This window comes from Podarcis muralis, chromosome 14 (genome assembly GCF_964188315.1).
Source record: "Podarcis muralis chromosome 14, rPodMur119.hap1.1, whole genome shotgun sequence".
NCBI lineage: Eukaryota > Metazoa > Chordata > Lepidosauria > Squamata > Lacertidae > Podarcis > Podarcis muralis.
The window spans coordinates 21,948,161-21,973,230 of NC_135668.1; the positions used below are offsets into that span (position 1 = coordinate 21,948,161).

Below are 25,070 nucleotides of genomic sequence, written 5' to 3' on the forward strand. Positions count from 1 at the left end.
GTCCCATGGACTGCAAGAAGATCAAACCTCTCCATTCTGAAGGAAATCATCCCTGAGTGCTCACTGGAAGGACAGATCCTGAAGCTGAGGCTCCAGTGCTTTGGCCACCTCATGAGAAGAGAAGACTCCCTAGAAAAGACCCTGATATGGGGAAAGATGGAAGGCACAAGGAGAAGGGGACGACAGAGGACGAGATGGCTGGACAGTGTTCTCGAAGCTACCAGCATGAGTTTGACCCAACTGCGGGAGGCAGTGAAAGACAGAAGTGCCTGGCGTGCTCTAGTCCATGGGGTCATGAAGAGTCAGACATGACTAAACGACTAAACAACAACAACTGACTTTTTGCTTGTGATTTTGCTTGCAATTGCTATGAACAGCTTAGAGACTTTGTTATATTAAACAGCATATAAGTTATTAAACTGAATTTAAACTACTTTATTATATAATCTCTGGCTCCTGCAGAGTAGAGGCAGTGAGGGTTGCATGGAGACATGTCCTCTGATCCAGACAAGCCAGGCAAAACCACGTCCTCTGTCCTGAATGCTCTAGGAGTGAGGGGAAGTGTGGCTTTGCAAACAACACTTCCACTCTGCCGCTGAGCCTGAGCGAAGCTTGTGGCCAAACATAGTGAAACACTGAGCCTTCCCCAATACCAGAATGCAGACTGAAACAATTTTTTCCCCATCCCCAATCTGGAAATTCATCAGAGGAAAGAGTTTTACCATCATAGCAGAGTAGGTGTAGGGATAATGGTATGCCAGGTAGCAGACATCTTCCTTATGAGGGAAAACAATGCTGAAAGTAAGTGTGTAGCAGGATTTCCCATGGGTTTTTCCTGAAGCTGTAGCCACTGTGCAATTTTGGTAGTGGTTTCTGGTAGAAGGAGGGAGGGAAGGAGAGAGAGAGAGAGAAAGAATAACCTGTTATTCTCATTATTGCTGCTGTTGTTTATATACCACTTAATGCCCAGAAGGCTTCTAAGCATTTTACAAAATAGAAAACAAACAAACAAACAATTGCACAACACTGTTACAATACAGGGTAACTAAAAATACACTGCAATTAAAATATGCAGTGGAATAAATCCCATTAAAATATAAAGGGCCATGACTGAAATGAGCAATAAAACATCCCATTAACATAACACAGCAAGTAAAACAGCAATGAAAATAGGAGACTCTGGTCAAGAGATCAAGGGAATGCCTGTGTAAACAAGTGAGTCTTCTAGGGCCGGCAGGATGCCACTGCAGATGAGGCCTCTCATATTTCAGCAGGGAATGCCTGACTCAATAGGGTAGCAGAGGAGAATCATATACATACAGGTCTTGCTACCCAAACAATGCATTCCCAGGAAATTGTTCATTAGGCAAGCATTCACATAATGAGCTGATTATGTCTATTATTTCCTATGGGAACATTTCTAAGCTGTGATTTGTCTGTTCTTCTTCTCTCCCTCCACACTTTCTGCCTGAAACTGGTGTGGCCAATCAGCAAAACTCAGACAAAAGAAAAATGGGTTTGTCTGATTTCTCCTGCTCCCTGATTTGTCTGATCTCTCTCCCTTCCTCCATGTTTTCTCCCTGAAATGACAGCTGCCGATCCGCAAAACACAAACAAGTAAGAAAGTGGGGGGACTCCAGCTGTTTGGATATCTGAATCAGCTGTTCATGTGGTGAGGTTTGGGTATAATTCTTTATGTTTGGATAACAGGAATTTCAGATAATGAGTTTTCTGATGGCAGGACCTGCATGTATACCAATAGGAATTTCAATTCTCCAAGTGCAAGTCCTGAGCTAACAAATATGGCACCAGCCATACACAAGCGGAAGGAATCCACATGCCCAGAGGACTCTGGGGGATAGAGGCAGAAATACCCCAGTGATAATTTAGCATGCTCAAAGGGCGTGGAACAGTGACTATCTGTTAGACAGTGCAGAGGTTCAGGGTGATCACAAGGAACAAGGATAGAACGCATAGAATGGAGTGGCTGAAATTCTGAAGAGGGGTCACTCCATACTGCAATATTTTGTTGCAGGTCTCATTTTGCTGCTGGCTAATTTCTTAGATTCAAGGAATTTCAATGTAACACTGAGCTTTTAAAACTGACTTACGACCACTGCAACCTGACTAGTGACTAACATTTCAGAGTCTCAGTTTTTCCAGTTGTAAGGTCAGATTTACCCCATTTCTGCACCAGTTTGTGATTTAAACAAAAACAAAAACATTTTTTCAAGTTTGCACAAAAAACCATATGCATTTGCTCATACATTTTTCATAATATGCATATTTTTGTATGTAATTTTGCCTAATATATGAATTTCTGCAAGCAGTTTCCCCCAATATACCTATTTCTCTGCCTGCACTTTGACATGCTTTCGAACTGCTAGGTTGGCAAGAGCAGGAACAGAGCAACGGGAGCTCACCCCGTCACGGGGATTCGAACTGCTGACCTTCTGATCAGCAAGTCCTAGGCTCTGTGGTTTAACCCACAGCGCCACCCGCGTCCCTACGAATCAGATGGAAGTCACACCTAATCCAGCACCCTGTTCTCACAATTGCCAACCAGATGCCGCCGAGAGGGCCAAAAGGAGGACTTGAGCTCAACCCACTTGTGATTCCTACTTGCAAGCCAAATGATTTCTCTTCCATTCCTACTCCTGATCTGAGAACACAAAAACCAGGAGCGTCATTCCCAAAGGTTTGGTATATGGGAGAGGCAAAGTTTGCAGCAAGCTTCAAAGGCATTCTCTTGTTGCATATATTCAAAATGAAAACAGGGGCGGGGAAGAGAGAAAGAGAAGCTGGGTATGCGGAAAGCATTTGTTCTTGTTAACTTTTCTATTAGGGTGACCAGATGGAAAGGCAATGGAATTACTTTTAATAGCGCTGGAGAAGGGATTTCAGCAGGTTCAGCTTCTCACACCACTGCATGACAAGCTGCACTAATCGAAATCCCCTCTCCTACACAATAATCAAAGGTACAGGAGTCCTGGTTTCTTTTGCCAATCCTAGTTTTGACTCTTTGTAATGACTAAAGGTGTAGCTGTTTCTGGCAGTAATGCTCACCTGTAACAACATCTCCTCAGATTGCCTCCCTGTTTAGCATCATAGGAAGCTAGCTGCCTTATACTGAGTTCAGACCATGGGTCCATCTAGCTCAGTGCTTCCTACACTGACTGGCAGTGGCTCTCCAGGATTTCAAAGAGGAGTCATATCTAGCCCTACTTTGGAGATGCTAGTGAACCTGGGACCTTCTGCATGCAAACCTGATGCTCTACCACTGAGCTATAGCCCTTTCCCTAATTTTGAAAGTAAGATGCGGGTGGTGCTGTGGTCTAAACCACAGAGCCTAGGGCTTGCCTATCGGAAGGTCGGCGGTTCGAATCCCCGCGATGGGGTGAGCTCCCGTTGCTCGGTCTCTGCTCCTGCCAACCTAGCAGTTTGAAAGCAAGTCAAAGTGCAAGTAGATAAATAGGTATTGCTCCAGTGGGAAGGTAAACGGCATTTCCGTGCGCTGCCCTGGTTCGCCAGAAGCGGCTTAGTCATGCTGGCCACATGACCCGGAAGCTGTACGCCAGCTCCCTCGGCCAATAAAGCGAGATGAGCGCCGCAACCCCAGAGTCGGTCACGACTGGACCTAACGGCCAGGGGTCCCTTTACCTTTTTAAGCAGCTTTGTAGGAAATTTACCATGGCAGATGGCTCCTCAGGCCTGCTGCCATCAGGTAAGTTTGCAGCTGGTGGAGGCACTGATGGCCTTGCGCATTTCTGCACCCCACCCTGACCTGGAGCCAACCCAGGCAGAAAGAAGGAATGCAAATGTTTCAAATGTTTAAACAAAGGAAGGGTTGTTCCTGCAGATTGACCATGGCTGGATGCTTACGCTTCTGCCACTTTCTGTCTGCGACACCTTTAGCCCTGCCTTGATTCTGATTAAACATATGCACGCACACGCGCACACACACACACATATCACACTCCCCAGGAAAATACAAATCTTAAGAACGGATGTTCCTTCTCTGTCCTCACCTGGTCTTTTGCAATGTATCATTTTTTTAAGAGCCAGCTTCAAGGGTGATGGTGAAAGAGTTCCCACTGGCTGAGATGAAGAGCCAATTCACGCATTTCAGAGCAACCGCATCGCACCAAATTGCATCTGCAAGTACATCTCAGACAATAATTTCCCCTGCCTAGCACCAATTATGCTGTTGCTAAACCTTCCCATTCTGAAGGACTCTGTGACACCCCTCCCCCTCCTATTGTTTTAAAAAAGATATCTTATCAGCATTGTATTAAAATGCAAAATATAAGGAAGAGACCGAAAGATGCAATTTCAACTGCTGAAATTTACACAAACTGTTTATTTCCCTTGTGTTGGTGTTGTTTTTATTCAGTGGGGCAAAGTCTCAAGATAATCATTCTCCTGAAATCCCATGGCCTAATCATAGCTTCTTTTGTATGAGACATAAAATAATTTGTTGACTTACAAGAATGAAATGGGTGGAATAGAAGCAACAACAACATCAAGAAGCTGATAGTTCAGTTGGTTAGAGCCTGGTGCTGATAAGGCCAAGGTTGCAGGTTCGATCCCCATAAGGGACAGCTGCATATCCCTGCAGTGGGTTGGACTAGATGATCCTCAGGGTCCCTTCCAACTCTACAATTCTTTCATTCTATGATTCCTTTCAGAGCAGTCTTCCTCAACCTGCTGCATGCCAGATGTTTTGAACTACAACTCCCATCAGCCCCAATCAGTGTGGCCAATGGACAGGGATGATGGGAGCTGTAGTCCAAAATACCTGGAGGGCACCAGATTGGGGAAAGCTGTTCTAGCCATTGCATTTCTTAACTCAGAAGCTGTCTTCCAACTTCCAGAAATGTGAGTTCTGATTTTGCTACCATAGTATTACTTTGCACATGCACAGAAGCATTCCCCGCCATCTATCTCAGGAGGTAGGTCAGAGAAGAAGAAAAAGACATTCTCACACTGACTCCAATTTAGCTAAAGTTAGTGATGACTTACAGTATGATTTTATGCATGTCTACTCTGAAGTAATAATAAATAACAAGATGAAAGACTTACTCTGAAGTAAGTCTCATTGGGTTAGTTCAGGCACAGGCAAACTCAGCCCTCCAGATGTTTTGGGACTACAACTCCCATCATCCCTAGCTAACAGGACCAGTGGTCGGGGTGATGGGAGTTGTAGTCCCAAAACATCTGGAGGGCTGAGTTTGCCTGTGCCTGGGTTAGCTGAATGGGTCTTAACTGTTTTGGCTGCAATCCTACATCCTCTCACCTAGGATTAAGTCTCTTTGAACTTAATATGATTTATGTCTGTGTAGATAGCATAGCATGGAGCTGTTAGTCCCATTGAAATGGAAGAAACACTTTAGAACCAAACTACATGTTACATTAAACCTACTGAAAAACTGAACTACTTATGCAGAGGCTGTAGTTCAATGACAAAACACCTATTCTGCATGCAGGAGGTGTCATTCTTGATCCCTAAAATCTCCATTGAAAAAGACCAGGGATGAAAAAGACCAGGCACCCTGGAGGACTACTACCAGTCTCAGATAAGATTACAGGTAGAGAACCTCATGACTATAGAGACAATGCCTCTCTGTCTGGCCCTCAGAACTTTCAGCAGACCACACCTCCCCAGAAGCCCTGCTTCACATCCTCCTTGAGTGATTTTGCCTGGCTGGAATCTGTCCTTAAGCTCTCTTCATGCTTCTTGCTTGCCTGGATAGAGGACAGAAGGTGTGTGGGATGGGGGGGGGGGTTGTGTGTGGGTGTGTAAAAACTAGCCTGTTGTACAAAGGCACCATTTGCTCTGGCCGCTTTTGCCTCTGCACACTCAGTTCAATGACTGCAAAGTGGATCCTACAAGGATCCATATGATCAAGAGCCTTGTGTGATTGGGGATGTTGCTTACATGCAACTGTTCACACACATATATTTTTATTGTAATTTTACTGGTGTTAGCCGCCCTTAGCCCAGCTCTGGCCAGGAAGGGCGGGGTATAAATAAAATTTATTATTATTATTATTATTAGCTCTCTCCGCAGCAGATGTTGTGCTGAAGAGACGGGGTGAAGCATGCCATGTTGCGGGTGGAGTCAGAGGTACGTTACTCCCTCCTATGCTAATACACAGAGGAGGCCATTTGGAAAAAGGCTTAAGCTTCCCCTAGTTTACAGTTATATGCATGGGATAGCATAGATGGAATGAACCATTTTCTCCCCTTCCTCACATTAACTGTGTATGATCCACATTACGTCTGAGAGCAAGCAACTTTGCCAAAGTCACCCACTGCAGCTGATGACCAAACTAGAATCTGACTCCCTGTCCTAGTCAGACACCCAAACCATAACACTGGATCACACATTCTTAAGCAATTAGCCTCTGACACAGCCTGAGCTTGTGATTGCAAGCAAGACCTATTGAGTTCTTCAGAACTTACTTCCAGCCCTAATAAGTTCCCTAAACTCAACAGCCTTTGCAAAGCCAAAAAAAAGAAAAAAAGAGCACCAACATTAAGAAAGAGGATATTAATCCAAATCACAATGCTATTAGCATGCAGACTCAATTCGCTGTGCTTTTGAGTCACTTTATAATAGTCAAACCCTAAAGCAAGCTATTTCTCCTTCAAACACTTTGCACTGTTTCCAGCACAGCTGGCACCACCAGTTAATTAATAATCATCATAATTATTATTGTTGCTATCATCATCACTTACTGCGCACATTGTTTTTCATGTTCAAAGTGCTTTACAAATGTTATTGAATTATCCCCCACATCTCCCTTCTTCAGCCAAATTAGCAAGACCAGAAGGCAGAAACTATTGCTATCATTATCCAGATTTTGTAGCATGGGAATGGAAAGAAAGGCAACAAATGCAAAACACACACACACACACACACACACACACACACACACACACTGGCTTGCATTTGATGGCAGAGATCAACATCACAAAAGCTCTGTCTTATTTGTGACTTGAGAACTGCCACACTGTAGCTAGTGCTGAACCAGAAGTTCTCAACTGTGAACTTCCAACTTGGATTTTGGCCTGTGAAAGGAGCAATAAAAAGGGTCCCTCAAACCCCTGTCAATTGTTTTTCATTTTGTGGGGGGAGGGATGGGTGGAATTGAGGGCATTACACCAGCAGCATTCCTCCCCCAGCACCCATCAGCTGATAGCTGCCATTTGTTCCCCCCAAAGGGCTACAGAACATTACCCTATAACAGGGTCCAACAATGGTCCATCTGAGTTCACCAAAGATCCCTGTTGGGTCAGATCAAACATCTATCCCATTTCCCACAGTGGTCAACCAGATGCTTCTGGGAAGCCCACATGCTCAAGAAGGGCATCTACTCTCCATGGTTTCAGAAGCAGGAGCCTTTCCCAGATCTACCTGGAGAGGGCAGCAGTTGAATCTGGAACCTTTTCCCTGCAAAGCATGTGGTGTACTACTGAGCGATGACCCTTCTCTTCATCAGAAGCCCTCATTAGATCACCTCTACGTCATCCTAGATATATATAATCAACTGGAAGTCAGGTATTTAATGTCACCAGTCCCATGCTGTGGAATACTCTTCCAGAGAGTATTCTAGAGATTCAGCAGGCATCCTTGCTAACTGACCTTCAAGGAGGATGGAGGGGAGAAGTAGAGGCACATATTCTTCTCTGCCCCACTTCTGACCACATGCCTGTGCAAGGTCACTGAATTGGTTCAGGGTAGATCATCCCAGGTCAGATTGGGGCCACTCCAAAGCAGCAGCAGAAGAAGAAGAGTTTGGATTTGATATCCCGCTTTATCACTACCCAAAGGAGTCTCAAAGCGGCTAACATTCTCCTTTCCCTTCCTCCCCCACAACAAACACTCTGTGAGGTGAGTGGGGCTGAGAGACTTCAAAGAAGTGTGACTAGCCCAAGGTCACCCAGCAGCTGCATGTGGAGGAGCGGAGACACGAACCTGGTTCACCAGATTATGAGTCTACACCACTACACCACACTGGCTCTCCAGACTGGACCTTGAATTGGATGGAGGGGCCCATATACAGCCCTAGTTTACAAAGTCAGCAGAGTAAAGTAGAGAAGCTAAGGACTGTAGAAGGTCAGTTTGCAGATCAAGGAAAACACGAGTGCTCTTTGCAGGTTAAATGAAAGAGGCAAGGGGGGCAGTATGGACTTGCACAGTAACTCTTCCCTCTTCTGCTGTAATTTTGGGCATCCTCCAACTTATGGAAGGCAGCAGTCTACAGTAGTGCACTTCTGATCTAGAAGGACTATCCAGATCAAGAGAATCTAAGAGCCCAAGACAAGCCTGCTAGTTCAAGCCACAGGACCACCTTGTCCAGCAGTCTGTTCTCACAGTGGCTGACCAGGTGTCTGTGGGAAGCCTACAAGCTGCCCACCTGTGATTTCAAACAACTGGTATACAGAGGCATAATCAGAGTAAACCCATTGAAATCAATGGGCAGGACTACCTTAGGTCCAATAATTTCAATGGGTCTACTGTGGGTAGAAATTAGTTGGATACAACCCACTGCAATGTAGCACCAAGTTGAAGTGGAATATTGTTGCACAAGGAAAAACGCAAGCGCATTACCAAAGAGCGTTAACAACAGATTGCACAACAAGAATCAGCTGTTGCGCAGGGGGGAACACAGGTACATTACCAAAGAGTGCTGTGCAATGGTATCAGGTGTTGCACACCAAAAATTAGCTGTTTCACACACACACACACAAAGTTTCCGCTAGTGCAACAGCTGCATTGGAATCATTTGTTGTGCAGCCTTTAAACTCTGCTGTCTACTAGGGCTAGGCCCCCGTGTCTCCAGAGAAACTGAGGAAATCAGATAAAGTTCTGGTTGCTTGTGACCTTCTGCATTAGGAACCAGCACCCACACACACGCACACACATGCACACATACATCAATGCTTTTCTGTTTCTATTTTTCACTTTCCCATGTCACAAAGGACACCAAACAGCCAGCAGGCAAAAAAGAAAGGAAAGGAAAGGAAGTGGATGTGGAGAGAGGGGAGTAAGAAACTACATTTGTACTGATCTGGGCAGAATTTTAACTACTGACCTAGAAATAAAAAGTTCAGCATCCAATTACCAAGCCCTTGAGCCATCCAGCTTTGCGACAGCTCAGGTGGGGTTAGACAATGAACTGGAAATGAACTGTGGAACGCAATGCCCTGATGTGCCATTGGGAGCCTCACGAGCTGCCGCTGATGCTCCTTAAATAATCAGCTGGAAAGGAACATTATTGCTCTGTGTGTAATAATTGTAAACAGTTGCCAAGACAGCAAACAGTGAATTAGATCATTTTATAGGGGCTCCCGCAACATCCCCCCCCTCGCTTTCCCACACAGGCACTAGTGTATAACTGTCACTTTGCAGGCAGGCAATAAACCAGAGCAATGGCGTTGGCAAAACCCTTTTTGACAGAAGGTTTTCTAATAATCTCCATAACGTGTTTGGTTTGGGGGGTTTTTAACTCTCTCTCATGGGAAGGGAAATGATGCCAGAGCAGAGACGTGGGCTGCCACATTTGTCTTCTTTGGGAGTGAGTTGTCCCTGCTCCCTGACCGCACACACATACCTCCAGAGGAAGACAAATGTGAGTGGAGTTCGGACAGTGTGTGATCTGCAGACTCGTACATCTCACTTCCCTCTGTCCTTCAGCTCAGAGCAGTCATTCCTGAACTGTGACTAGTGATGCTGCTGTGGCATATGTTAATTAAACACTCTGCGACTGTGACAGTGCTTGGAATGAACACGTTCAATTTAACGGAGTCAGTTGAATTACTTCAAAAATCTCTGAACTTCACCTGAAAAAAGCTCCCACAATTGCCAGGTTAAGCGAACATGAATAAAGTTCATTTTGGAGTAGAATTTGGAGTGTATAGGGTTAACCTCCTGAATGTCCTACATCTGGGGAGGAGCTTCCTACGTAAAACAATGTACGGACTTTTCCTTCTTCTCACATGGAAAGCAATCGCTGATTGCTCTGCTGCTGCCTAGCAGGATTTATGCACAGGGGAAACATGCTGGACAGGCAGCAATTCCACATAGAACTTTGCACAATTTCTAATTCATCTTCAAGTTCATTCTCTCTCTCTTTTCCTATCTAGACCCTTTGGGCCTTTAAGCTTAAAAATTGCAATTGTTAGAAAAAACAAATGTTTAAAATTCACATTCTGCTGTGTGTGGGCGTTAATATTCCCTTAGTCTTCTTATGTATATTTTATACACCAGCACAACTTGTAGCATTTTGAAGGCTGAAAAAATATATATTGCCAGGGCCCATTTGGATGACTTCAATTTGAATTGGACATTAATGAAGCTGGTTGGTTTTGTAAAGTCACTGACGTGAACTGCAATCAGTCCACACAGCAATGGTGGGTGGGTTTCAGGGAGAGAGTCATGGAAATCATTTGGCAACTGCACACCACAGTGTTGAGATTCCAGGTTCCCCAGTCTTGAATCTCTTGAGCCACATGTCAAAAGAATTCCAAGAAGCAGGTCACGTCCACTAACGTCCATAGGTTTGTTCTGAGTAGGACTAGCATTGGGGACCATTGAGTGGACTCAGACATATAATTCTCCCTTCCCTCTCTCTGTTGCAAATTGAAATTGAAAAACTCCTCAGGACTGAGACCTGTCTTCTTATATTTGATAAGGTGTTGGTCATAATGGCTGGGTGTGTGGTGAATAGACAGGTTTGCCTCCAATGTAGCACTAAGCTAAAGTCACTTAGTGGTCCCGTCCCCCCTTTGGTGAAATGTTGTACAAGAGAATCCATAAGCAGGTGGCTAGTAACTTAGTTGCACAAGAGATTTGCAATCTGTTGTGTACAGTGGTACCTCGGGTTACATACTCTTCAGGTTAAATACGCTTCAGGTTACAGACTCCGCTAACCCAGAGACAGTGCCTCAGGTTAAGAACTTTGCTTCAGGATGAGAACAGAAACCGTGCTCCGGCGGCGCAGCAGCAGCGGGAGGCCCCATTAGCTAAAGTGGTGCTTCAGGTTAAGAACAGTTTCAGGTTAAGAACGGACCTCCAGAATGAATTAAGTACTTAACCCAAGGTACCACTGTAATGAGTTTCTACTAGTGCAGCTATTGCATAGGATTCCTCATTTGTGCAACGTTAACGTTCTCACACCCACTAGCACAAGAGTGGACAGGGAATGCTGTAAACAATAGGTAACTACTGTAGCTACTAAAGTTAACTTGTATGTCTATGGGTGTGCCTGTATGTTTGCAAGCACTGTTATCATTCTACTTCCATAAAGTTATTCATTTGCTGTTTGGAAGTGCATTTCTAAAGCATAGTAGGGTCCTGATCTCTCTCCCTGCACCAGAGAACATGGAACATGTTGTGGGCAACTTTGTTACACAATGGACCGTGCAAACCTGTTTCACAACAAGTTCCGCCAGCACAACTGTTGCATTGGGCTTCCTCTGTTGTGTGACATTAAAACACACATGTCCACTAGCACAAGAGAGCTTTGGATGCAGCCCAATGCATCCAATAATGAACAAAGGAGGGCTTCCACCTTGGACAGTACCTAACATTTGCACTCAAATTGTGTGTGAGTGTTGGGCAGGGGCAGAGGGAGTGGGGTTCAGGAACTATGCCAAATCTTGTTTCAAATGCACTCTCTGTATTGCAAAAACCCACATTCCCCAGGCCTATTTGCATTCCTGGATGAGTTTCAAAGTAGTTTCTGGTCCTTCAGCTGTTCATAATAATAATAATAACATGTATATAGAGTGTTAGAGTATTTGAAGTGCTTTGCATTCATTAGAACAGTAATCTTCAGAACAGTCCTGTCATATCAGTAGGTCAGTATTACCTTTCCTGCTTGTTACAGATGTGTAGAGGGGGCGGAAAAGCTGATAGATGGTATTCTCCCAAGGCCATCATTGGCAGAGGGATTCCCCAGGTCACATCTAACATAGGAAGCTGCCTTCAACTGAGTCAAAGCACTGGCTCCATCTTGCTCAGCAATTGCCTACACTGACAGGCGGAGGCTCTCTGGGGTTTCAGGCAAGGGTCTTTCACAGCCCTACAAGAGTTGAACCTGGGAGCTCCTGCATGCAAAGCAGATGCTGTACCATTGAGCCACAGGCCTTTCCTGCATTGCCTGAAGTTAATTTGCCAAGGCTGAGCTAAACATTCAGTCTCAATTTTGGAACTAGGGCTGGTGCAGGAGCTGCCAGAAACTTTGAACCCATCCACTGCCTCAAACTGCCCTTCTTCACTGCCAGTTGTTTTGCAGTGTGTTCCTTGCAGCTGCTGCCATTGTTGGTTTTCATCCTACAATTCCTTTCTGAATGATGCTGAAAGGTGTTCTGAATGATGCATAGTTCAAAGCAGAATTGATGGGAAAAGAGAAGTGGTGGAGACCAACCAGCAGAAAGAGCACCACCATTGATAAGTTCACCTCTAGGCCCATTTTTATTTTCATTGCTGTCCATAAGGGCTATTCATCACTTTTAAAATTATATCAAACAATACCAAAACTTGTGCCACAGCTGCACCCGAATTTCACAGACAGGAAAATGGGAGGCCATCCCACTATGTATTATCCCAGGTTGGACTGGTGAGGCTTGAAAAATAGAACACCTTTAGGAATTTTATCAGAAAAACTCATTTCTGAGAAATTTCAGCCTACCAATTATCTAAAGAAAATTGATGATGTGTGAACTGGGAAATCAGATTAGATTAGAGGAATCCAGGCAGACGTTGGGGGCAACAGTGATCCTAGGCAGATATATGGGTGGATAGGAATCAGATGACAGAGATGAAGAATGAAACCTTTCCAGAGCACATCAACATAAAATTCAGCACATTTCATATTCTGGGGGAACAAGCGGGGGGGGGGGGGGGAGAGAGAAAGAACAAGCCAGTCCTATCCCATCATCTGTAGCCTATCCCTTTCCAGATTATGATTAAGAACTTAATTGCACTTTCACAGTTTAATCGTACCAGTCAGCTGCTATTTAATCACTGCACAATAACGGCCTTGTTAATGACATTAGGGCCCATTATGACTGTAATCAGCCTATAAGCCTTGCATCCCCTACATCTGCTTGCGCCCAAGTCTGCCAGCACTCGGGAAAGTCGTTCATGCCAGGAGAAAGCAGGAGGGAGGGAGGACATGCAAGGAGGGGAAAGGAAGCCATTGATCTGGCTGGAAAGTGGAGCAAGGTTGCTAGATCAGGATGGAAAGGGAGGAGGAAGAGAATAGGAAACAGAGTGTCGTGCAGTGAGAATCTCCTGTTAAAAGCTAGTTTGCAACAAGGGCCTAAGAGGTGCTGTAAAAATCATAAGGAGTAAAGAAGTGGGTGCCCACTACCTAAAATCCTAAAATCAACTAATTGAAATTGCTTCAGAATATCAACAGCAGAAGGAAGAGAGAACATTGTTTCTCAAGGCAGCTAAGGGATCAAGGTTTTTCTTTTCTTTTCTTACATTATGGAGCACTGCCACCTCTCTTTTTTGCTGCTCATGGTAGCCATTTTGTGTGGGCAACCTTGGGGGGGGGTTTCTTTCAGAGAGGAAAAATAGTACATTATTTTCAGGGTGGGGAGCTATTCATTATAGCAGGGATAGAGACCATCAGGCCCCAGGAGCTAAAGTCAACCACCAAGCCCTATCTGTCTGGCCCTCAGAACTCTCCTCAGAACACACCCCTCATTGGCCCTACTTCACACACTCCTTAGGAGTCTCGGCCTGGCTGGAATTTGTCCTTGAACGCCATTCGCTGGCTGGTTGAGAGGGGTTTGTGATGGCAATATGAAAAAAGGGAATGTGTACCAAAGGTATAAATATGGATGATTGTCAGAGACGCTGAAGGAAGTCCAAAACAGTCATAATTTGTTGTATTCGGGATAAAATGTATAATTGGATGAAAATTAATAAAATTTAATTAAAAAAAGAGAGAGGGGTTTGTGAGTGCATGTAGAAACTAGCCTACTGTACAAAGGGGAAATTAGTATTTGTTGCTCCACCCACTTTTGACTTTGCCCCTGCCCACCAATGGCATGTGCCACCCACCCAAAAAGGTTGCACAGAAAGGAATGCAGCCCTTGATCTGAAAAAGGCTCCCCAACCTTGCATTACAACAACAATGGTTTTCCCCTCCTTTTTTTCGTCTTGATTAAAACCCTTGTTTACTCCTGCCATAAACAACAGCGGTAGAGTCACTACCAGTGGTCACCCATTCCAACGCCATGACCAACCCTCAGTGCTGGGGCACACGTGTGTGTGTATTTGTGTGTGTAGGGAGTGGCAGCATCCATTGGGGTTCCATCCTACTGACAGCAAATCTACCACTTTCATTCCTTTGTCTGGGGGGGGGGGGGAACAAGTCTATCCCACCCATCATTGTTGCCAAGGCAACATTATACGAGAAGTAAAACAAGCTTTCAAAAAGCATCGGGTGGGGGGGGGGGAGAAGTTGCTCCTGATACTAAAAACACATAGAATTTTCACACCCACACAACTGAAAGTTGCAAGGGGTTTTGAAGGAGGAGGGCTGTTCTCAACCCCAACATGTAGGTCAAATATTCCTATTGGAGAAAATGTCACTCAGCATTCATGCTTAAAGGTAAAGGTAAAGGGACCCCTGACCATTAGATCCAGTCGTGACTGACTCTAGGGTTGCGGCGCTCATCTCGCTTTATTGGCCGAGGGAGCCGGTGTTCAGCTTCCGGGTCATGTGGCCAGCATAACTAAGCTGCTTCTGGCGAACCAGAGCAGCGTACGGAAACACCATTTACCATTCCACCACCTATTTATCTACTTGCACTTTCACGTGCTTTTGAACTGCTAGGTTGGCAGGAGCTGGGACAGAGCAACGGGAACTCACCCCGTCGTGGGGATTCGAACCGCCGACCTTCTGATCGGTTAGTCCTAGGTTCTGTGGTTTAACCCACAACGCCTCCCGCATCATGCTTACGGAATTAAAATTGGAAACATGGACAAAGCCCTCATGAAAATTCACCTGCATTTTAGTGCACATTTCTCCTAATATTTTGCCTAACATACACATCTTTGCAAAGCACTTCCCCTAATATAATGCATTTTTGTATGCTATTTACACTAATATATACATCCCGCCCACCCCCTGCACATTTTACCCCAGCATACGCATTCTTGCAAGCAGCAAGAGAACTGCTCTGCAAAATTTGGAGAAGTGTGAATTTTAAATAATGGCTGGGTTTGGGTTCGAGTATTATGTATTACATACATTCAACATTAAATGAGAACTGAATTGAATTTCTTCCCCATCCTATCTGTATGCATATATTTAAAACTGATAACTATTTTTTAAAAAGAAAACACTAACTTGTGTGAGTAGCAGGTAAGTGACTGTAGTTGCATCCATTGCAAATGGTTGCCCACAAAGAGAAAGAAACCTTCAGACTGAAAAATGTTCTCCCCACCACTGCCCTAGAAAAAACAACAATGATGTTTTTGTTCTCCATCATTTTGTAGCCCCTGTGATCTGCATTTACAGGGTGAAGTAGAATTGGTAGTGCAAAGTTAATGGGGTAATAATGACTAGCAGGAGAGGAAGCGACATTCTGGAAGAGGAGGTGGAGTACACTTACTTGTAATAACAGATATCATAGCCCACCCGAATCCAGTGAGGTCTGCCCTGGAGAGCTTCCTTCACTGAATACATGACCGGTTGCATGCCTACACAAAACAAAGGCAGTTTTTAAAAAAGTGATATGATGTCCTCTGCAACTGCAAAACAGCTGTTTTACCCAGGACATTTCTTAGGTGAAGACAGACACTTTTCAGGTGAAGACAGACATAATACGTTCAGTGCAGTGAAGTTGCTCTGAAAGCAGTTCTGCACATACTTTTCTCTCCAGAATTGAGCACTGAAGGGCAGGGGAACTCATTGGTTCTGAAAGTTTGAGGCGGAAGCTGGCGGTGCATGGCAGTAATCGGTTGCTTGCTGTGCGCAGTATAACGTCACCAAGAAACCTTCCCTGACCCAAAACAATGGTGCGATTTGCACATCCCTGTCCTGTTCTTCATTAATAAGAGGGGTGTCCCCATGTTGCATTTGAGTGTACAGGCTTTGTGCCCAAACAGTTGACTTGCACCAATGAACATGTTGCACTATTTCACACCAACACCTGATAATGTTTAAAGACAGCTTGTGACAGATCAATGGGGATATGCAAAAGTTCATGCAGTGGGTTTAAAAAAATGTGGCTCTTTTAAAGCAGACTTTCCAACTGAAACTTTGAGCAAGGGGCAAAATGGATGGCAGCAGTGGACTAGATGACCGTTATGATCCCTTCCAACTCTACAATTCTAAGATCTGATACTGTCATTTCAACCATTAAGGCAGGAGGAAGTTGGAATTGTCTCATGGATGAGGGGCATGTGTTGTGAATTCCCATTATATATTTAGTCTGTCTTCACCATACTCCCCACCTCACCCCGCACTCATCCCACAACAAAAAGGTAAAGGTAAAGGACCCCTGACGGTTAAGTCCAGTCGCAGACGACTCTGGGGTTGCGGTGCTCATCTTGCTTTACAGGCCGAGGGAGCCGGCGTTTGTCCACAGACAGTTTTTCCAGGTCATGTGGCCCGCATGACTAAGCCACTTCTGGCGCAATGGAACACCAAAACCAGAACAGCGCATGGAAACGCCATTTACCTTCCTGCCGGAGTGATACCTATTTATCTACTTGCACTTTTTGGCATGCTTTTGAACTGCTAGGTTGGCAGGAGCTGGGACCGAGCAATAGGAGCTCACCCCGTTGCAGGGATTCGAACTGCCAACCTTCTGATCAGCAAGCCCAAAAGGCTCAGTGGTTTAGCCACTGCTAATTCTCTGCTTAGTTTTCATTAAGGCAAATACATGTCAAGAAGTCCTTAACTTCTTTGCTTTTAAGAGAATGCCTTTTAATCAAGATCATCGAGTGACAGATCTGGAGAACATAGCAAACATTTCTCCAGGGCACTAGATGGAACATATCCAAACTACAGATACAAATCTCATTTAACAGTCACTCTTTGGCAAATGGGAGAGATGGGGGTGGGCAAGGCTGAGATCTCTAGGAGAGAATTCTCCGTGCTCCCACCATTACAATTCCTGGAATTCTTTGGAGGAGACCATGAGAATTAAACATTTTTTAAATGGGGGGGGGGCGTGCCTTGTCATTGAGCAACATGGAGGCCTAACTCTGCATCTCTGCCTGGAATCAAAACTAGTCAAACGGCATAGAAAAACATTTTTGAAGAAATAATATTATAAATTTGAGGGGTATAACATCAAGACCATTGTGGAAAGCAGCAAAATTGGCAGAAATGCAGGACGTGTCTGAAAGTCAACCAAATGAATCAGCCCTGTCAGATTCCGACAGTGATCTTAACATGGCACTTAATGACAGTAAGGCCTGCAAGGGAGGGAAATAGTGAAACAAAAACATAGCCAGAATCAGATGATTGTACATGCAGGTCTCGCTCTCCAAATGCAATGTGTTCTCAGGAAATTGTTTATTAGGAAAGCATTCACATAATGAGTTGACAATTTCTATTTATTCCTATGGGGAAATTTCTGGTATGTTGGGTATGTATTTTTCGGTTTTTATATTGTAAACCAGCCTATGCTCCTTGGATGAAGGACAATACAGGAAAAATATATTATAATAATAATACTATAATAATAACAGCAGCAACAACAACAACAACAATTCCTATTCTTTTTCCAAGGACTTCTCACAGGACTATCAATGAAACAATTAAAAAAATGGCAAGAACTTTTGGAATTCTTTAGTAGTATACGCAATTGGAACAGAATTAGCAATAAAGTGATTTGTCAGCATAAACTGAGAAGAGAACTGAGCTTCACTCCTTTTTTTGTCATTTGAAACAACTTAGTGCTTTTTTCTGGGGATATTCAAGGGTACGCAGTACCTGAACTGTTTTTTCTAGAAGAAGAGTACTGGTTAAAAGTGTGGGACTTACTATAACAACTTCATGGTGAGTACCAGCACCCTTTTGTCTAGAAGAAAAGCACTGACAACTTTTATGCATAATCCGTGTGGATTTCTCAATCCCTTGGAAAGGTACTGAACTGTCTATGGATTCGTCTTGGCTGATGGCATTTCAAAGTTCAAGAGCAGGCATAGGCAAACTTGGCCCTCCAGATGTGTGGGGACTACAACTCCCATCATCCCTGACCACTGGTCCTCTTAGCTAGGGATGATGGGAGTTGTAGTCCCAAAAACCTCTGGAGGGCCGAGTTGGCCTATGCCCGTTCAAGAGTTTTGACTCTTGTTAACCCATTTTTAAAGGCTACAATTCAGGTTTGCAGGTGCTGGGCTAAAAACTTAACACCATATAACTCCCCCTTAATGCTCATTTTGGAACATGCAGACTTTAGGTGTGTGGATAAATATTGCCAATTGCATCCTGGGAATCCAAAGGAGTTTACAGAGTATGTGACCTTTTAAAGAATGGTAAGCCCCTTTCAGAGACAGAACTGCTCCAAATATTAGATGACATTCACCCAGCCTGGTTTCTAGTATTGCAAGTAAGATCATTTGCATGCCACCAACTAAGAATTAGGAAAGACGGTTGTCCTTTGACTTGGTTTGAAAATTTAATTTTACAGAGTAGATCACGTTCCAAAGCAATGATATATTATATTTACAAAGCTCTTTTTACTGAATGGACAGGTAGCCTTTTTTAGTCCTAAAAGTGTGTGGGAAACAGATCTAGGGAAAGAATTAACAGATGAAGCTTAGAATGATATAAGGGGCAAAACACCACTCAAATCTATGTCAGCTAAAATACAGGCCCCATTTAAGGTTGTCCATAGGTGACACTGGATCCCTGTAAAACTTAACAGAGTCAACCCAAGCATCTCACAGGATTGTTGGTGAGGCTGTAGGAGGAATGGAGATTTATTCCATCTTTGGCAGGAATGTCATTTTGTGATGTTTTGCAGGAAAAAAATCAATTACATATCTTTCCTTCTGATCCAGCATGAGAATCATTTATGAATGAGTCAAACTTCTGATGGCTTTCAAATAATTCACTGATAATTAGTAGCCTTGCTGTTTACTGCAGCAAGAATGGAAAGATCATGTCATTGGAAGATGACTGGAGTCCAGTATGCAAGAGAGAATATGGGGCATAGTGTTATCGGAGCAATTGGTCTATCACAATTGAGTGGTTACAGGTATTGCCCAAAAAGATTAATTTGACATAATACAGAGGCTCTTTATCTGATATGTCAACAAAGATGGACACTTGATGCAACCTCCATCAAGCCAGATATGAATGTGGTGGAGTTATATTCAAAGGACTGAAACAGCCTAAGGATATTGGTGTACTTTGTGATAATTTCCCCATTGTACCTTTTGCTGTTACAAGTACTGTGTCCTTGTACTTTGTCACTTGCGAAAAAATTCAATAGAAATGCATATATATTTTAAAAATAAACCAATATAGTTCTATAATGTAGATAAGCTCTATAAAACAATGGGCACTGCAATTCCAGAATGCCCCTTATCACTTAAGTTTCCAAGAACATTTTTTTTAAATCTCAGGCAGATTTTTTTTTAGGAATTTCAAACTGATATACTGTATAGTCCAGCTCTACTGACAAAATATTACAAGTGAGAGTTCTTTTGATGATTAAGAAAAGAGGGAGAGGTGAAGCAGTCAAGCATACAGATCTGTACACCAGAAACATGAAAGCTACTCTTATTTCCTTGCAGACCCAGTCCTTCTGAACCCAGGAGGATGGACTAGGAGTGAATAACCTTTTCAGCATTAAGCTTTACTGTGTATTTTGCCTTCACCGTCGCCTCCAACTTCCACTCATCTTGTCTACCCTTTTTGAAAACATAGACTGCAAGCAGTGGCGGAGCTTCATGCTCCGGCACCGGGGGGGCAAAGAGCAGGCGTGGGCATGGTTGGCGCTTGTCCCGGGGGCGTGGCACACTGCCCGCAGGAAGCCCCTTTAAGGGCCAGGAGGCAAGATATAAATAATTTTATAAATAAATAACAATAACACATTTTTCAAAAAGAGCCTTCAAAACACACAGAAATGTGGCAGATTTGGTGTCAAATTAGCTCCATGCAGGATTGGTGGTGGGCATCGTATAAATATCACTGATGACGTTAAGAGGCCGATTGCAGCAGATGCTGTTGACCGAAAGGACTGACCCACACACATAAACACACACACACATACAGTGGTACCTCGGGTTACATACGCTTCAGGTTACAGACTCCGCTAACCCAGAAATAGTATCTTGGGTTAAGAACTTTGCTTCAGGATGAGAACAGAAATCGTGCTCCGGCAGCACGGCAGCAGCAGGAGGCCCCATGAGCTAAAGTGGTGCTTCAGGTTAAGAACAGTTTCAGGTTAAAAACGGACCTCCGGAATGAATTAAGTACTTAACCCGAGGTACCACTGTATCTCAATGCATCACTAAAGCTTTGTGGCTTGTTGCTACACATCCATGAGCTCCTTCCATCAAAAAGCCCTTTGCAGATTGAACACTAAACCAGGAAGATCTAGCTTCCTGTTCCTCCTCTTGGAGAGGCACAAGGAAGGGATCAGAAGTATCCACTTTCATTTGTTGCTTTGCCTGAAGTGGGAAATGCAGTTAGCATTGACCATGGTTTATCCAAACAATTTAGGATAAGAAACCACGGTTTTATCCTGGCCTGTTAGGACAAACCACAATGAAAACAAAGCACATTTAACCAGTCCTGGTTAGCTGAACATGAAGGTGGATGCCCCCGATATCCTTTTGGCTGTGATGGAGGATGAAAGGGCAGAAAGGAGTGCCCAAGCCTAAGGACTTGCTCATGTCACACTAAAGTATGGTTTAGTGCTAAATTCAACCTGCCCATGGCATTTGATCTGGGGCAGCTGTTTTATGGGAGCAATGTTTAATGCGAGCGGTGGGGTGAGCTCCCGTTGCTCGGTCCTTGCTCCTGCCAACCTAGCACGTCAAAGTACAAGTAGATAAATAGGTACCACTCCAGCGGGAAGGTAAACAGTGTTTATACATGTACATCGATGCTTGAATCCTGTTCAAGCATGGAGGGCTCTGTCCACTTGACCAGGAGCCCAATTCCCAAACATGTGTTTGGACCCTGCTGTGATTACACAGTTGTGCATTAAGTTGCTCCATCTACATGTTCAACTGGGGTATAGTGTGAGGCATGGAGAAGAGCATGTGTAGAAACTATGCTTTTTTCCTAGAAAAGTAGGTGCCATGAAGTTGCTACAGTAAGTGTCACACTTTTTAACAACAAAAAAGAGGTGCTGGTACTACATACCCTTGAGTACCCCTGGAAAAAAAGCACTGGTAGAAACTGACTTTTCCCACGGGTGGAATGTAGCCTATTGTACGAAGGCAAGAGGCATACTCATTGCTGTAGGTCACATTGATATTCTACATTAAAAACACATTTACAGTGCATGGTTTGCCCCCAGTATTAATGGGAAGTTTGGTTTGTTAAGGGGGCTGGGAACTGTGGCTCCATGTGGGGGGAACTACAGTTATCATTATAGTTTTTTGAGGGGGGATATGCTTTAAATGTATGGTGTGTGGATGTGTTCTGAAGTAATGGATGTGTCTCTTTTACCTGCTGACTTTGGGCCCTAGAAGTTCCCCATGAAATAATGCAACCCTCAGCCTGAAGAGGGTTCCACACCCCTTACCTTAAGTAATCACCCCCCTCACTGCCAACATACCCTCCCACTTTTCCCTTCCTTGTAACCTATTTTCAAAAGCAAGAGTGGCGGGAACTGTGATGAGAGACAAAAGCAAGGGTTCCCCCCAAGCCTCAATCTCTCCCTCTCCTCCACCATTACCCAGCATTAGAAATGCTGGTATTGATGCATTCTAGGGTGGTAATTCCTGAAAGGAACTACAAAACCCATAATCCAAAACCATGCCACATCATCCTCTTACTCTAGGCCAGGAATAGGCCAACTCGACCCTCCAGATGTTTTGGGACTACAACTCCCATCATCCTTGACCACCGGTGCTGTTAGCTAGGGATGGTGGGAGTTGTAGTCCCAAAACATCTGGAGGGTCAAATTGGCCTATGCGTACTATAGGCCAAGTAGAAGCTAACAATAAGTTATGCAGCCCTCCTTTTGATGCTTCCCCACCACTATTGATATCTCAATTGTAGCCTCCTCTGGGCAGGGATTTATCTGTTTTGCTGATGTTTCTTTGCAAAGCACCAAGCGTAAAGAGGACAATTCATAAATGATAAATAACCAATTATTCCTACGCTAGTCAAATAACATCCTCCATAACTCATCTGCCTGCATCTTTCATCTTCAGTTACAAATAGTTGTTTAGTTGCAAATCTCCACATTAGCAGATTTATGTTCTCACTTTCTTCCCCAGTGCTTTGCTGGTGAGAGAAGAGAGTGAGAGATCATTCTTTTGATAGGCTATGACATTGTCCACCTTGGCTGATTTCAAGGCAATGGCCAGTCACCCAAAAAGGAGCTGGGCAGCTCATTTGAAAAACAAATCATGTGGCCAAGAAGTGAAAGTCAAATGGAGCAAAAACTGGTATGGAACTGGTGAGAGGTGTGAAAAGACATCGAGGTTTACATAGTTTGGGCACTTGAGAGAGAAACCCACTGCCTTTTCTCAGATAAAGAGTTGGCCTTGTACATCGGGACTGGAGAACCTTTTTCAGCCTGGAGGCTGCATTCCTTTAGAACTCTTCACATGCCAGTGGTGGGCGTGGCCAGATACAAGAGTGGGTGGAGCCATGAGTGCAAATTTAAGTCATATCTAACCCTTGGTAGGAACAAGTTGCAGCAAGCTTCAGGTCTCTGTGCTCCTCTTGGAATAGATTCTGACATTAATCTTAACCATGGCTTGTTTGAAACAAGCCAAATTCAAACCATGGGTTGTGAAGTTGGCTTGTTTCAATGGACAGTAGTTAAGATTAACCACAGTTTAGGGTTTCAGCTTCAGTCATGCGTCACTGTACCTGGAGAAAGAGGGTGATCTGGGGAGAGTTCTGAGGGCCAAATACATTTGGCCCCTGGGCGTACGTTTCCCCACCCCTGGCGTATATGGATGTACCTTCCCTCCATTGTCACAAGCACACTTACCAAAATTAAACTGGCTGTTAGGCTTCTCACAGTTGATGATGTTGAAGCGATAGGGTGTAGCAGACTTCATGGCACTGACCTCAAAGTAGAACCACTGGTGATGCTGGCAGCTGTTGACATCAGGGTTGAGGATCAAGTCGTACTCAAACCTGGATCACAAGCCACAAAAAGCGCAGCATTAAGAACCAAACAGCCAAGTGATGCATTCAGCATTATGGGGCTCTAAGAAGCAGAACACATTAAGTGTTCACAAGCAAACCCAGCCAAGTCAATAGTTGAGGTATGCAATGTATCAAGGTGAGCCACTGAACTAGGACTGCAGTCAAGGAGGGGACCACCTTGGCTTGGATTCCTGGAAGATCTGCTCCACGCCTTGCTTGAGAGGGTGGGACTCTGAGTGCCTTGATCTTTGCTGGACCCCAAGCTATGACTTGTGGATTTCTTTGGGAACCTAACGGGGAGGCAAGATCTGTGAAGTGCTAATGCTGTCAGTGCCTCTGTCCTATGCTCAGGTTGTACATAAAACCTTATGTCATGAAGACACCATAGTCTTCACTGATCTTCATTGCAAGGAAACTAAACTCTGGATAAGCTTAGGCATTTTTCTCATCATTTGGAGATTTGGCTGCCAGCAAGAATATTTTGCTTTTCTCCTCCTATATTTTCTCCTGTGCTGCCAATTCTGGTGAACACACATAGCAGCAACAGTGTGCCAGTTAGCCAGTGCAAATTTTCATTTTCCCTCTCTTCTCAAAATATTGTTTGTTGATGGCGGCTTAATTGATGTAAACATAATAGGTCTCATTCATTTCCTTTCATATGCTTTAAAGTTAATTTTACAGATGAATAATATGCATGCATACATGAGTAATGTCTCTCTCTCTCTTTTCTTTTTTTGGCAATGTCTGTTCCTTTAAGCACAACTTGCTTTTTAAAAAAATAATCTTTATTTGTAATGTCAGTTTGCCACATGGAATGTAGAGCTATGTGATCAGTGTTCACCCAAGCTAATAACTTAATTTTCAACAAGTGAAAATAAAACACATGGCCTCCCCCCACCCCAACTCCTTAACAACAGGCATGGGTGCCAGTCTGCTTATTGCATGTGAAACCGAGAATTCTATGATGGACGTTCTTCATACCATATTTCTTTCACATTTCTCAGGGCAGTAGTGGCTGGTCCCAATTTGGATTGGTGCAATCGAAGGCAGGGAGGCCAACACTAGGTGGCGCCAAGTAAGGGCTCGTCAACATTTATTCCCCTGTTGTCCTGCAATTCTTTCCGTTCAGTCCATGACTTCTAGGCACAGGTCTGAGACATTGTTTTGTTTTGTCCCACAGCTTGCCCTGGGAAAACCCGCTGTTTACCACTGAATCAGAACGAACGTCAATTTACAAAAAACCCGGATGGCATTTGCTCCGATTCAGCAGCATACAGCAGATTTTCCCAGGAAAAGCGGTGTGACGAAAGAAAACACCTCCCTGACCTGGGCCTAGAAGTCACAAAGCAAATGGAAATGTGGAGGAGTCCTAATTGTAGTTCTGCTCCCATCTTCCACGCTACAAGGGCAATGCTGAGAATAAGAAGGGGGAATCCTGGAGGATAAATCCTGGAGGACTGGCTTTAAAAAGAGAATTGCACAAATTCATGGAGGATAAGGCTATTGGTGGCTACCAGCCATGATGGCTATGTTCTGCATCCACAGTCAGGGGCAGTGGGCTCCCGAATACCATTTGCTAGAAACCACAGTAGCGGAGAGTGCTCTTGTGCATGGGTGCTGCTTGGGGGGTTTCTACAGGCGTCTGGTTTGCCACTGTGAGAACGGGATGCTGGAATCGATGCAGCTGACCCAGCAACCTCTTCTTACATTTTTAAGCTGGTAACCAGTAGG

At 44.2% G+C, this 25,070-nt stretch overlaps 1 protein-coding gene across 1 annotated transcript in view; it reads right to left on the reverse strand.

Annotated features, from left to right (window-relative positions):
- The window catches only part of AGBL1 (AGBL carboxypeptidase 1), a 401,756-nt gene that overhangs the window by 289,418 nt on the left and 87,268 nt on the right, over positions 1-25,070 (reverse strand). The window contains exons 14-16 of the mRNA XM_028706413.2: positions 23,179-23,327; positions 15,646-15,733; positions 723-873 (exon numbers count right to left, since the gene is read on the reverse strand). Of these exons, the coding sequence (XP_028562246.2) occupies positions 723-873; positions 15,646-15,733; positions 23,179-23,327 (388 nt within the window). The remainder of the gene's footprint in view (positions 1-722; positions 874-15,645; positions 15,734-23,178; positions 23,328-25,070) is intronic.